A 10,269-nucleotide genomic window follows, 5' to 3' on the forward strand; every position below is an offset into this window, starting at 1 on the left:
GCTTGTGGACTCTATCAAGTACTGTTGAAAGTCTATTTGATCTGTGGGTATACGACGACACCTAGTGTTCGTAAGGTTGATTTCTCCCTAACCATCATTTTTATCCTCCCCTGGTTGTTCACTGTTTGTTGTGAGTGCTATACTACATAATGTCGCCCATGCGCAAAGCGCCATGTTGGAGGAAATTGCTGGGAACGAGAAGCGCTGATACAAATCCGTTTTGTTATCCAACTTATCTGATGTTTATCTACGTTTATTTTGAAATTCAAAAGATTTCCTTATGTTATTTTAAATGATCGAACAAAGAAGCACGGACGATCAGCACAATTCGAGCGCATATGCAAGAGGAGAAATAACGCGTTTGCAGGGTATGTGGATGAGGCCGAGACGGGAGGCTAGCGTAGTTTGGGAAACTAGTGCAGCCTGCCAGCTAGCCAGCGAAATAGCCTAATCGATGGGCTCAAACCTCCCTTATTTTACACCGCTGCTGATTAATATCAGGCAAAGTAACAGTGGATAGTTAGCTAACGTTAGCAAGACCGTATGAACATTTGGACTGAGAATAACAGCTAATTTCTGTTGACATCTTCGTTTTGAGAAGCCAAAGCCAGCACGTTAGCTAACTGGTTGTAGCAACAATAGCATCTTGTGACCGACTACCAGATAATGTTTTATTATTGTGCATTGGGTTACTTTAGTTACCGTAACTAACTACTGTTAAAATAGCTGACTAAACTCCACTCCGTTGCAGTTCATCAGAAGCTTCCTTCACCGTGGAGTTTAGTCCGCTAATTTAGCTGTAATGTTAGACGTGTTTTGAAGTCAGCCACAATAGTAGTTTTGACCTATGTGATGCTAGACACAATAAGGATTAGTCACTTGAATTTGTGGTTCGCCTTCAAAATACGTCCCCTCTATTTGAAAGTGATGCAAGTGGATACAAATAGTGCTATCGTTACGTATTTGATCTAGATAATGTTAAACAAGTTTGGAATGTTGCCATATAAATTGAACAAAATATATATATTTTTTAACTAATGTTGAAGTCACACTGTGGCTGTATTAGAGATCAGAATTCCCTTACAAAAAAGATTGCACTTAGAGTATGAGTATACTTAGAGTATGTTGCAAATACTGCATCCTAAATATCAAAAAAATAATACTGCAGTAATTTTGATGTGTAACTACAGTTACAGTTCAGTATAACTGCAATTACTGTGTCCAAAATACCGCTGTTACTGCACTTTTACTGCAGTTTCAAAACTGCCATCTTTTTTCTAAGGATTGAATTGGGGGCATACTTATATTTCACTGTACAGTACATTTTAATGACCAAAGACATGACATTTCTACCTTTTAGATTCTGTGGCATAGAGAAAGTTGACATATCAGACAGGGGAGGTGATATAAATAATAATCTGAGCAAAAGAGAATGTTTTGGGATTTTCACCCTCCAGACATAATTTCCTAAAGGTCTTAATGATGAAATGGCTATGTATGTTATGTTGTAAATGTGAACATGAATTAATGCCCCCATTTCTGATTACTCTGATGTGTTTCTTGCGCTGCAACCATTGGTTTATGAAAACTTGCTTGGTGTGCCGATGTCCTCATTGTGGTTTTACAGACGTGTTTAATACGTTTTATGTACACACCTTTTATTAGAATATTTATGAAATGCACATTGTTATATTTGGTAACACTTTTTTTCCCCTCGACTCCAACCTCGTTGGATGCATTGGAACAGATGTGTGTGGAGCTATGTCTACATAAGGCTGCACATTTTAAACTCACAAAAGCTCTGACGAAGGCCTTGAGTCCGATAGTATCACTGCTCTTTAATAAGCTTTACCTATCGAGAGCAGTGTGTGGGTTTCTTCATTTTTCTTATGAGATATTGGTAAAATACACTGAACAAAAATATAAATGCAACATGCAAGAATTTAAAAGATGTTATTGAGTTACAGTTCATATAAGGAAATCAGTCAATTGAAATAAATTCATTAGGCCCTGGGAATACAGATATGCATCTGTTGGTCACAAATACCTATTTTTAAATTTTTTAAGTAAGGGTGTGGATTAAAAAAAAAGTCAGTATCTGGTGTGACCACTCCTCTTCAATGGCAGCTCGAAGTTGCTGGATATTGGCGGGAACTGGAACACGCTGTCGTACACGTCAATCCAGACCATCCCAAACATGCTCAATGAGTGATATGTCTGGTGAGTATGCAGGCAATGGACGAACTGGGAAATCTTCAGCTTCTAGGAATTGTGTACAGATCCTTGCGACATGGGGCCGTGCATTATCATGCTGAAACATGAGGTGATGACGGCGGATGAATGGCATAACAATGGGCCTCGGGATCTCTGTGCATTCAAATTGCCGTCGATTAATATGCAATTGTGTTCGTTGTCCTTAGCTTATGCCTGCCGATACCATAACCCAACCACCATGGGGCACTCTTGTTCACAACGTTGGCATCAGCAAACCGCTCGCCCACATGACTCGATACACGCTGTCTGCCATCCGCTCGGTACAGTTGAAACCGGGATTAATTCGTCAAGAGCACACTTCTCCAGGGTGCCAGTGGCCATCTAAGGTTAGCATTTGCCCACTGAAGTAAGTTACGACACCAAACTGCAGTTAGGTCAAGCCCCTGGTGAGGACACTGGGCACGCAGATGAGCTTCCCTGAGATGGTTTCTGACAGTTTGTGCAGAAATTCTTCAGTTGTGCAAAACCCAGTTTCATCAGCTGCCCGGGTGGCTGGTCTCAGACAATCCCGCAGGTGAAGAAGCTGGATTTGGAGCTCATGGGCTGGCGTGGTTACACGTGGTCTGCGGTTGTGAGGCCTATTGGATGTACTGCCAAGTTCTCTAAAACAATGTTGTAGGTGGCATATGGTAGAGAAATTAACATTAAATTCTCTGGCAACAGCTCTGGTGGACATTCCTGAATTCAGCATGCCAATTGCACACTCCCTCATTTGGAGACATCTGTGGCATTATGTTGTCACAAAACTGCACATTTTATACTGGCCTTTTATTGTCCCCAGCACAAGGTGCACCTGTGTAATGATCATTCTGTTTAATCTGCTTCTTGATATGCCACACCTGTCAGGTGGGTGGATTATCTTGGCAAAGGAGAAAAGCTCACTAACAGGGATGTAACCAAATTTGTGAAAATGTCTGTGATCTTTTATTTCAGCTCATGTAAAGTGTTGGTCCCATGTTTCATGTTGTGTTTATATTTTTGTTCAGTGTATGTACAGTGCCATAATAACCCACTCTTGTCCTCTTTTTCCCTTAATCCTAGCCCTTGAAGTGGTGGGTTTTGGACGCACAGCAAGTGTGACAATCCATTTAATTTTGTTCTGGGATGCCTTGGACTTCAACTTGGACAACTGGACAACCAGAGTGACAGTGACTGGAGGGGAAACAAACACCCTCTCATATCGAAATCTTTCTTATGCGTTGCTCCACACTATAAACACGACAAAACAGCAACATTTATTGTTGGGACAAATTATTTATTTCCTATACGGAGTAGTATACTCTATTGGACCTCAGGATGTCTATCACCAACATGCCTACGAGTAACGACGCTTGCCTGAGCATTGTACACAGCTTGATGTGTCATAGGCAAGGGGCAGAGAGTGAGACCTTTGCCAAGCGAGCAATAGAAAGTCTAGTGAAAAAGCTGAAGGAGAAGAAGGATGAACTGGACTCCCTTATCACAGCCATCACCACCAATGGAGCTCACCCCAGCAAGTGTGTCACCATCCAGCGGACTCTAGATGGCCGCCTGCAGGTAGGGAGTGCACCACTGTCTGGGGATCAAGGGTGTATTCACTAGTACACACCGTAGAAAAACATGTAGTAACAGAAAATGTTTTGCAACCAAAACAATCCTTTGTCATTGTTCAAGTTAGTCTCTCCCGATTTCGGCCCGTTTGCTTCTTTGGTTCCTAGTGAACCTAGTGAATACACCCCTGGGGTAAGCGGCAAAGGTAAAAATGGCGAGATGAGATGGCATTATGACTGGGGATCTTGTAAAGGTGAAAAGTATAGGGTATGGGACCTATTAGCACTTTTGGGTGAAGAACAAAGTATTTATTTAGTTAAATCAATGGGTTTAATCTTATATTCTCAGGTAGCAGGGCGTAAAGGGTTCCCCCACGTGATCTACACTCGGTTGTGGAGATGGCCCGATCTGCATAAAAATGAACTGAAGCATGTCAAATACTGCCAGTTTGCATTTGACCTGAAGTGTGACAATGTCTGCGTGAACCCCTACCACTACGACCGGGTGGTGTCTCCGGGTATTGGTGAGTGCACTGATGCCTCTGGTGTTAGTTTATTTTTTACGGTTTAACTCTAGAGTGATCTTTTTATTTTATTTCACAGACCTATCAAGCTTGACTCTTACCAGCACAGGTAAGTTACCTTCGTTTTGATAATTCCGTTAAAAAAAGTATACAACTATCTTCTGTTAATGTATGTTTTGTTTGTTGTTGACTTGTATCATGACTGCTGCTCTCTGTGCTCTCAGCTACCAGCCTGGGACTGATGGTTAAAGATGAGTACGACTTTGACGGCCAGCCCCAGCTGCCCACCATGGATGGGGGTCACTCCCTCCAAACCATCCAGCATCCTCCCTCCAGCCGAGTTGGGACCCCCTCGGAGCCCTTCAGCACCGCTGGCCTGCTGCCCCTCGCTGATGCCCGCACCACCTCCGCCTTCCCCAGCATCTCTGTTGGATCAGGAAGTGAGTGCCTACTCCACCACCCTATCCACTTTATCTCCCCCTAATTTTATGGCTCTTTGTATCCTCCTCACCCAAATCATTGGAGGTCATAGGCAAAGTTTGAGTGGTTTATTTGGCTACAGCTTATCTACTTGTGGCTTGTTGACAGAAGATTACAACACCCCTAAATTACTCATCTCACAGTAATGTCAAACTCATTCTGCAATGTAATGGCTTAGGAAAAGGAACTTATTATGTTGCCCACCTGTGGTCACTTTCTCTCTTCCCTCTCATTGGCTCTTATTTACACCCCGACTTTCCCCGACCCTCTTTGAAATGTATCACAGCTCATTTACTAGCTGTATGGACAGTGTCGAAGTGTGGCTCTCCCTACAATTCTCACCTGTAAGAATCCACCTGTGCCCTTACAGATGCCACCTCCACCTGGACGAGAAACAGCAGCTTCATGCCCAACATGCCTCACCATCAGAATGGGCACCTGCAACACCACCCACCCATGCCTCATCCAGGGCACTACTGTGAGTCCATGCCACCATCAGGATTACTCTCTGTAGTAGTAGAACATGAATTTCACTTTTAGAACATATAATGCCTGCAACTCAGAACTGGGTTGAAGGAGTTACGTTCCAAGATTTAACATTGCTGCTTTCATGTCACCTTCGTAGGGCCTGTGCACAACGAGCATGGCTTCCAGCCCCCCATATCCAACCATCCAGGTAAGTGAAGCACAACACCTATATTCACCCAACAAGGTGTTCAGAGTGCCATGAGTGAGTCTGGAGAGGACTGAGTTCGGGGTGTTGTTGCTGCGGTCTGTTGCAGCGCCCGATTACTGGTGCTCCACCGCTTACTTTGAGATGGACGTGCAGGTGGGCGAGACCTTCAAGGTGCCCTCCACTTGCCCTGTCGTGACCGTGGACGGCTACGTGGACCCGTCGGGTGGAGACCGCTTCTGTCTGGGCCAGCTGAGCAACGTGCACCGGACAGAGGCCATTGAAAGAGCCAGGTACGGCGTCCCAGCCTCCTACCCCCCTTACCATTTAACTATGATGAGCTTCTAGCTCTGAATGGAGGTGAATTCTTGACATTGCCAGAAGAGTATTTGGTCACCCCACTGATAATAACTGCTGTTCTTTTCACTTCAAGGCTCCACATCGGGAAGGGGATCCAGCTGGAGTGCAAAGGTGAAGGGGACGTGTGGGTCCGTTGCCATAGCGACCACGCAGTGTTTGTGCAGAGCTACTACCTGGACAGGGAAGCCGGCCGCGCCCCCGGCGATGCCGTGCACAAGATCTACCCCAGCGCCTACATCAAGGGAGGTCCCAACTTCTCTGTTTGCTTAGCTTTACCAATGTGTTCATTGTGTTGTTATCAACCCCCTGGTGTCCAAGCTGTGAATTGCATGCAGCTGGTAGTAAATGTACACTACATGACCAAAAGTATGTGGACACCTGCTCGATTATCTCATTCCAAAATCATTGGTATTAATATGGAGTTGCTTTCCACTAATGTTGAAACATTGCTGCGTGGACTTGCTTCCTTCCATTCAGCCACAAGAGCATTAGTGAGGTCAGGCACTGATGTTGGGTGATTATTCCTGGCTTGCAGTCGGCGTTCCAATTCAACCCAAAGATGTTAGATGGGGTTGAGGTCAGGGCTCTGCAGGCCAGTCAAGTTCTTCCACACCGATCTCAACAAACTTTGTGCACGGGGGCATTGTCATGCTGAAACAGGAAAGACCTTCCCCAAACTGTTGCCACAAAGTTGAAGCACAGAATCATCTAGAATGTTATTGTATGCTGTAGCGTTAAGATTTCCCTTCACTGGAACTAAGGGGCCTAGGTTGAACCATGAAAACCAGCCCCATACCATTATTCATCCTCCACCAAACTTTACTGTTGGCACTAGGCATTGGGGCAGGTAGAGTTCTCCTGGCATCCACCAAACCCATATTCATCTGTCGGACTGCCAGATGGTGAAGCATAATTCATCACTCCAGAGAAAGTGTTTTCACTGCTTCTGAGTCCATGGCGGAGAGCTTTACACCACTCCAGCCGACGCTTGTCATTGCGCATGGTGATCCTTCAGCTTTCAGCGGTCATGTTCATTGAGCTTGTGTGGCCTACCACTTCGACGGCTGAGCGGTTGTGGTTCCGAGATGTTTCCACTTCACAATAACAGTACTCCCAGTTAACTAGGCAGCTCTACCATGGCAGAAATTTGACGAACTGACTTGTTGGGAAGGTGGCAATGTTTGTCTATGGAGATTGTATGGCTATGTTCTCGATTTTTATATACCTGTCGGCAACGGGTGTGGCTGAAATAGTCTAATCCACTAATTTGAAGGGGTGTCCACATACACGATATACATGTTTTTTTTTTTTGTTCCCCTTTCCAGGTGTTTGACCTGCATCAGTGCCACAGGCAAATGCAGCAGCAGGCAGCGACGGCGCAGGCGGCAGCCGCAGCTCAGGCTGCCTCTATTGCTGGGAACATCTCTGGGCCGGGCTCAGTGGGAGGCATCGCTCCCGCCATCAGTAAGCAGCACAACACTTCCCTCCTTTGAGCAACACTCACATACTCCCACAGACAGGACACTTGGCTGCTATTGACTCGCACACAACTTCAAACCTGTTACATCACTCACACCACTTTTATAATAGATATATACAATGCTCACATAGCCCATTCTAAAGTAATTTACCAATTATCACATCAAATTGCAGCATCGGTCAGTCATTGACGATCCGTAGGAATCCATACTAGTTCTGTAGTTCAGATACCTCATCAGTGTGGATGTATACCCAACTCGGGCTCACTCTCTCCTCACCCAGGCCTTTCGGCAGCAGCCGGCATCGGCGTGGACGACCTGAGGAGACTGTGCATCCTGCGCATGAGCTTTGTCAAGGGCTGGGGTCCTGACTACCCCCGGACGAGCATCAAGGAGACCCCCTGCTGGATTGAGATCCACCTACACCGCGCCCTCCAGCTACTGGACGAGGTGCTGCACACCATGCCCATCGCTGACCCCCAATCCTTGGACTGAACCACCAGAGTGACCCCTCCCCTGTGACACTTCATTATGAGAGAACTTGGAATGAGGTGGGGTAGGGGACAGGAAAGACTCCCTGTTTAGCTATACAAGTAAACAAAGACTTGTTTCTCTCTATGGGTCGTTCCTCTTCTCTTTGCCTTCATATTGTCAAGTACGTCCAAGTCAGGACAGAGGCTCTGATGAAGAAAGGAGGCTACTATTCTCAATCGCCCTGGTGCCCTTCACCAGTGATCCCATCTGGGTAACCTATGCAGTGTTTTCCACAAGCACATGGAGTATTCAGCCAAATAGAAAAAGTAGCCAGCCAGGCTCCCCTGTTGTTTTTTTTTTCTTTTGCAGAACAAGCTCTATTTTGGTGGTCTCTGATACATTCTAATGCCTTGATTCCATACAAAATACATAGCAAAATCATTGCATACTTTGAGGTTACCTCCCAGATTGGAAAAGTGTTTACAATTTAAATGACTGAATTGAAGTATTGTTAGTTGTTTAGGATATTGATCATATGATCAGGACTATTTTCTAAGTAAGAACATAAAACCTCTCAACATTTAACCTGCCTACTCTTGAGATTAAAGTATTTTACTGCAAGATATGAATTGCCACAATTGTTTGTTCTTCAGATTGTATTTTATTAAAACAGAAAAATGAAGTAAATAGCCCAATTTTTTTATAAATTAAAGGTTAAATGTCAAATTAAACAAATGTGTCGAGCACTTTTGTCAAATGACAAAATAGGTCTCTAAAATGAACAAAAAGCTAAATTAAGTTCTGGGTCCATAGGTGTTAAGAGAAGAGAGAGACTGACAAGATAAGTTACGGAAAGAATTTCAACAAGTGTTCAACTATCTTTGTGAATTGCAGTATGTAATTTATAGTAAAACTCTAATAGTTAACCTAATGTCAGTTTGTGACAAGATAAGCTAGTATAGTTTAGATAATCATTGTACCATCTAAACCGCTGTGAAATATAATTTCCATAACCATCAATATTATTTCAGCTGTTCGAAAACAAAACTTAATGGCATCTTCCACTTCTTAGACCTTTTTTAAATCTATTTTTTATAACCTCATACACCAGCCCCCCCCCTCGGAGGACACATCTTTTTTTGTTTTTACAGAATTTCTGCTACATTTACAGTGCTTTCATAAACTATTCAGACCCCTTGACTTTTTCCACATTTTATTACGTTACAGCCTTTTAAAATGGATTAAATAAAAAAATGTAAAAAGTCTGGAAAATTAGTCATGATCGCTAGCAGTGACGATTCAAAAAATGACTAGATATCCCCTCTTACCCCCGTCACTGTCCATTTCTTGTTTTTAAACGATGAGAGAAGTGCTACACCTGGTGGAGAGAGATTGTAAGACAGAAATAGTTGCTTTACTCGTGATGTACATTACGGTATGACACGTCACGATGTAACGGAGGGACAGTTTTTTTTTTTCAACTTTTCTCCAATACTATAGAGCCATTACCATGTCGATCAACGCTTGAATAGAAACGTAGTTCACACCCCAGATTTTGAAGTCAACACAGTCGCTACAGTCCCATTAGTTTTCTTTGCAGCCTCGTTTGAATGTCGCGGTTGCGCACATTTGTACGGAATGGGGTGAGTTTATGTTACTCATTCATTGCAGCCCGAGCGAAGTACGGAGAAGCGCTGAATATAAACTAAATCATGAACTCACTCATAAAAACACCAGCTCTTTGCTGTATTCGTTGACAGTCTCTCTGTGGTCATGGTTTTAAAAGTTATTCAATCTTACGTAGGCTAGTAGCCTATTAAACTTGGCTGTGGCCAGGGTAATGGAAGCTCTGTAGCCACGGTGATTTGAGCTATCTGATTGGGCAGCGCAGTAGGTGCACTCGATTTAGGCACAGATTCGCCGGTCTGCGGAGTAGGCAGTGTGTCTCATGGGAACACTTTGCTACCTGGTGCGCAGGACTTTTGAATCAAGTGCACCTACCGGCAACAGCTCAACGCGATTTTTTAAAAAGGAGCATAAGCCTTTGTCGTTTGTTGGCTTTTCTACAGAAATATTTGGTGAACGACTAGGAATGCCTTGAAGATCGGTTGGCGACCGCTGGTGTAGAGGCACAGATCTGGGGAAGGGTACCAAAAAATGTCTGCAGCATTGAAGGCACCCAAGAACACAGTGGCCTCCATCATTCTTAAATGGAAGTAGTTTGGAACCAGGAAGACTTTTCCTAGAGCTGGCCGCCCTGCCAAACTGAGCAATCGGGGGAGAAGGGCCTTGGTCAGGTAGGTGACGGTAGTCACTGACAGTGCTCTAGTGTTCCTCTGAGGAGATGGGAAAACCTTCCAGAAGGACAACCGACCCTGCAGCACTCCACCAATCACACCTTTATGGTAGAGTGGCCAGATGGAAGACACTCCTCAGTAAAAGGCACATGACAGCCCGCTTGGAGTTTGCCAAAAGGC

General features: G+C 44.3%; 1 protein-coding gene across 2 annotated transcripts; it reads left to right on the plus strand.

Moving 5' to 3' along the window:
* The first annotated feature begins 151 nt into the window (after nt 1-151).
* On the plus strand, nt 152-8,417 carry LOC100195274 (MAD homolog 4 (Drosophila)). 2 transcript variants are annotated; one of them, XM_082966052.1, is made up of 11 exons: nt 152-368; nt 3,316-3,810; nt 4,153-4,327; nt 4,407-4,436; nt 4,552-4,767; nt 5,178-5,285; nt 5,433-5,483; nt 5,590-5,773; nt 5,914-6,080; nt 7,164-7,304; nt 7,602-8,417. In XM_082966052.1, the coding sequence occupies exons 2-11, from the start codon at nt 3,571-3,573 to the stop codon at nt 7,811-7,813; spliced, it is 1,524 nt and encodes a 507-aa protein (XP_082822178.1). In that variant the 5' UTR covers nt 152-368; nt 3,316-3,570; the 3' UTR covers nt 7,814-8,417. The 2 variants fall into 2 exon arrangements, with proteins under 2 accessions (XP_082822178.1, NP_001133775.1); NM_001140303.1 differs by having other exon boundaries at nt 203-368; nt 5,914-6,082; nt 7,166-7,304; nt 7,602-8,415.
* The last annotated feature ends 1,852 nt before the right edge of the window (nt 8,418-10,269 follow it).

Source organism: Salmo salar, chromosome 20, assembly GCF_965601325.2.
Source record: "Salmo salar chromosome 20, fSalSal1, whole genome shotgun sequence".
NCBI lineage: Eukaryota > Metazoa > Chordata > Actinopteri > Salmoniformes > Salmonidae > Salmo > Salmo salar.

Bases quoted from the DNA above. Each gene is read 5' to 3' on its own strand.
- LOC100195274 (XM_082966052.1), top strand. From the start codon at position 3,571: ATGTCTATCACCAACATGCCTACGAGTAACGACGCTTGCCTGAGCATT. The intron at 3,811-4,152 runs GTAGGGAGTGCA...TTATATTCTCAG, and splicing joins CTCTAGATGGCCGCCTGCAG to GTAGCAGGGCGTAAAGGGTT. The intron at 7,305-7,601 runs GTAAGCAGCACA...CTCCTCACCCAG, and splicing joins AGGCATCGCTCCCGCCATCA to GCCTTTCGGCAGCAGCCGGC.